Raw genomic sequence first — 4,712 nt, 5'->3', positions numbered from 1 at the left:
TTTTTTAATAAGCTTCTAAAATAGATTTTTCGTTGAGTTGTCTCGTGTAGGCTTTTCCTAAGCACATATGTCCCAACAGTTACTACAACTTTAAAAATTGTAGCAAGACTATTTTTTTAGCTATGGAATTATGTGCAAATAAATGTATCGTGGCTAAAAGATTACAATTGCTACAGTGACTTCATATGCATAGCAAAACTTAGAATTAGCTACAATATTTATTGTAGTTATATAAATTCGTGGCTATATTATTTTGCCATGATATTAATCGTAGCTATTGAGCCAATTATTGCCACGATTTTTATAACCTGAAGCAAATATATTCGATATTTTATTTGGCATAATTTATTGTGGCTAAATATTTATTGTTGCTATAATAAATTAAAAATGCGTGGCAAAAACTAACAATTAGCTACAAATTTATAACGTGGCAGTAAATGTGTAGCTATTTTCGCAGTTATTGTCACAATACTAGCCAACTATAGCAAAAAGTAGGAATTAACTTTGCCAATTTACTTTTTGTAGCTAAGAAATTTCACCAAATTGTGAACAGCCAGGGAATTTCAATTTTTATGGCTATTGCTAGATAATAGCCAGGCTTTTTTTATTCGTAGCAAAGAATTCGTAGCTGTAAATGCATAATGTTGTAGTGAAAAGACCTGCAAAGTTGAAACCATATATAAACACATGCATGTGAATTCCTGATACTTTTTCTGTCCATTCTAATTCGTATATAGAGAATCACAAGCGTAACAATAATAAATACTATGACCTAAAGCTATCTCTCCTGTACTCCTTGTTCCCACTTTTTCTGGTGTCTAACAACATATTGACGAATTTAAAATTTAGACGTTGGAATTGCAGAGTTGAAAGAGTGGGTTCTTGAATATACATTCCACCACGTACATACATACAGAATGTTGAATTATCAATTAACTCATTGTTGAATTCGCCACTAAGATGAAAAATATTTCTAAGGTAATTAATCAATAACAACAACAACAATAACCCCCGGCATCCTTCCCTCCAAGAACTTCCCACCTTGCTCTTGGGGAGACTCGAACTCACAACCTCTTGGTTGGAAGTGGAGGTTGCTTACCATCGGACAACCCCTCTTGTCAAGGTAATTAATCAGTAAGTGATGGATTATTAATTATTTCTGGTTTTACAAGATTAATGAGTCGATTTATTTCGATAAGAATGTCTTGCTATATTTTGTAATGTGGCCATTGTTTAAGTGAGGTCCCATTGGACAATGTTTAGGTTTATTATGTATGCGGCAGTTTCATATAGAACAAAGATGGCTGCAATGAAATGGACATAACAAGGGAAGAGAGATCCAAAATGTCAGAAATCTTAATCTCTTAGGATTACAATATTTCTCGTAGAATGGAAGCATTTAGATAAAACATTACACTTTCGGCTCTGCAACCATGTTTGTCAACTTGCTATCTGTAGCATCATGCTTGAATTAAAGATTTAGAATTTATATCCTGATAGTTGTAGAAAAATGCTTGAATACATTACTCTATTGGTCATGTTAGCATATCAGACTTGCTATATAAGGAGTCACGTGTTAGTGTTAATGTAGGTTAACTTAATCTGATAATATAAAATTAATGCATATGTTGTCAACGCACATAGAGGAGGAACTTTGGAGAAATGGTCAAGTTGTCTCTGTGTGACTTATAAGTCACGAGTTTGAGCCGTGCAATTAGCCACTAATGCTTGCATCAGGGTAGACTGCCTACGTCACACCCTCTGGGGTGCGAGATGTGGAATCAACCTTTGATGCTCGCATCAGGGTAGACTACCTACATCACACTCCATGAGATGCGGCCCTTCTGCGAGTCCTGCATGAATGCGGGATACTTTGTACACCGAGTCAATGCTCGGTAATTAAACCTTTGGTATGGAAACCAACACTTTCTCTTCTTTTTCCTTTTTTCATTTTCCTTAATACCAAACAGACTGCAAATTATCTTAGCCATTTCGTTGTTCATCAAATGCAGCTTAATGTATTAGGTAATCTTTTTTACGTCAAATTAGCAAGTCCAATGAGGTCCAATTTTCTACCCTTGTAATGATAATATCGGGCTTAGTAAACAAATTCTAATTACTTCAATTTAAGCTCCATCGTATGAATTTGGTCTGTCGTACATATGAAACTTGATTATTTAGTTGTCCTAAGTAACACGTTAGGCATTTGTTGACTTTTGATAAGTTAATTGAGATGCTTATTTTGAATAGAAATAGCCAGATTTTGTTACAGCCAATATATTTTTATATTAAAAAAGGAAAGTTTTCGAACTGAAATTTCAAATCAATTATATTGTGTAGTCAAGTCACCAACAAAATTAAATAGGCAAGTTAGGGATAATAGTATAGTCTCTGCTCCATTTTCTATTCTAACACAAGACAAAGAATGTGATTGAAAAAAAAAAAAGGAATTGCATTATAATCAGTTGAAACAGGAGAAAGTCTTTTCTCAACAAAGTGATTGGAATTTCTGATTATTAAATTTTCTTTATTATTTTCCAATTTTTATTTTTTGGGAAATAAAAAAAATATTTTGATAATATAGAAAACAGAGTTAAATGGACCAATATGTTTTGATGCAAGGCTACAACAGGTAATAAAACCAAGGCATTTGCTTCCAACATGAACATTTGCATTTGAGCCTTTCACTCCCTCCGAAAACACCCCAACCCCACATGGTTTTGTTTCTCTCTCCCCTTACTTTTTTTTTAGCTTTTATTTTATAAAATTTAACTTTTATATATAGACCGTGTGAGTGATTTTATTTTGTGTCTCACACAGCTAACAATAGTTGTGTGAAACATCTTTTTATCTCACATATTTGTGGATCCATATCTTACACATCTCAATCCACAAAATTCTGGGACTCACACATCAAAAAAAGGCACAAAATAAAAATTTTCTAGCCAGTGCTAAGAACTTTTACACCATATCAAATGAATTTAATCGGTTGAAGTGTTATCACTTTGTTTTTTAGGTTGTCTTATCAAACTTACTATGAATAACAGAGGCAGATGTACAACATATAGTACAGATTTGGTAGATTTCAATAACTTTGACCCGAATTCTATAAATATATTGAAATATCAACTAAATATATAGTGAAATAAAAAATTGCGAACCCAATAATATAAATGAGTTGTAGACTCGATGGCAAGAGAAAACCAAGAGAATCCATAAACTTCAAATATTAGATCGACCTTTGCGGAATACTAGTGACCTGGTTTTGTAGGTCACTTTTGACCTAATAACATAAATATTTTATACTCTATAACTTTCCATTTATTCTTTTTCTCGAGTTCAAATTCTCCTCTCACCTCCCCTTGTGGGGATTCGGGGGGGGGGGGTGTTCATTCAAAACTTCTCTATTTAAATACCCCTCAAACTCCTTTCATTTCAACAACACTCAATTTCCCAAGTCTTAAATATCCTTCTTTTTCTCTCCTTTCTCTTCCAAAAAGTTGCTAAATTTTCTTTCCCTCAAACAATGGCTATTAGGAAATCAAACAAGTTGTCACAAACAGCAATGTTGAAGCAAATCATGAAAAGATGTTCAAGTTTGGGTAAGAAAAATGGATCCTATAATGACGAGCAATTAGGGCTTCCATTAGACGTACCAAAAGGCCATTTTGTAGTTTACGTTGGAGAAAATAGAACAAGATATATTGTTCCAATTTCTATTTTATCAAGACCTGAATTTCGTAGCCTCCTTCAACGTGCAGAAGAAGAATTTGGTTTTGATCATGATATGGGTCTTACAATTCCTTGTGATGAAGATGTTTTCGAATCTCTAACTTCGTCAATACTAAGGTAAAAAGAACGAAAGTCAGAGCAAGTCAGGCTAGTAGGTTGCGAATATAAGTCTAGGCGGAGCTAGCTAGGTTGTCTGAAGTAAGTTTTTATACAGAAGTTCAGGAATCTGCTTTATTGGTTTAACTTGTAAAGTTGTTGCCATGTGACAAGAAGGTCACAGGTTCTAGCCGTGAAAATAGTCTTTTGTAGAAATACAAGGTAAGACCGTGTACGATTGACCCTTGTGGTTCAGTCCTTTCTCGGACCCGCATAACGAGAGCTTAATGCACCGGACTATTTTTTTTGGGCGGCTTTTGGGATCATAACCTGGTGACGTGTAATAGGTTTCTGTGTTTGTAAATCTCAGAAGTCTGTAATTGTAATTTTCCTCGCAGTGGCGTTAGGTAATATTTGTCCCTGTGAGAGAGTTAACTAATTATATATAAAATTGTAATATTTGGTGCTAATTTATTGTGTTTATCAGATTTATCTATCTTTGTAGCTGTCCTTTAATTTGAGTTTCGATGATCTCAAGATGTCCTTGATTTTTTTTGGTTTTATTTTTATTTTTTTTGTGTCTAGGGTATTTAATGAATAAAGCTAAAATAAAAGAAGAAATATGCATGCCAACTCCTATTGGCTATTGCCTATTGCTATCAAGTATCAATGTTTTGTTTGACTCGTCTTCTTATGGAAAGATGCGAATAAAACTAAAGATATCAAGTATAGTATCTAGGGGCGTTAATGATTTGATTTGGATCGGTTTTTTCTAAAAAGTATTTAAATCAAGTAAGACGGTTATTAAAATATTAAAACCAAATTAATTAAATCGGTTTTTATCGATTCGATTTTTGTCGGTTTTTTGATTTTTTTGGTTATTT

The 4,712-nt window shown here is 33.4% G+C and overlaps 1 protein-coding gene across 1 annotated transcript; it reads left to right on the top strand.

Annotated features, from left to right (window-relative positions):
- Positions 1-3,388: 3,388 nt before the first annotated feature.
- LOC104236265 (auxin-responsive protein SAUR50-like) lies at positions 3,389-4,298 on the top strand. Its single transcript, XM_009790154.2, has one exon. The coding sequence runs from the start codon at positions 3,527-3,529 to the stop codon at positions 3,851-3,853; it is 327 nt and encodes a 108-aa protein (XP_009788456.1). The 5' UTR covers positions 3,389-3,526; the 3' UTR covers positions 3,854-4,298.
- The last annotated feature ends 414 nt before the right edge of the window (positions 4,299-4,712 follow it).

The sequence above is a fragment of the Nicotiana sylvestris genome, chromosome 4 (assembly GCF_000393655.2).
Source record: "Nicotiana sylvestris chromosome 4, ASM39365v2, whole genome shotgun sequence".
Lineage (NCBI taxonomy): Eukaryota > Viridiplantae > Streptophyta > Magnoliopsida > Solanales > Solanaceae > Nicotiana > Nicotiana sylvestris.
This window is presented reverse-complemented; position numbering and strand designations above follow the sequence as displayed.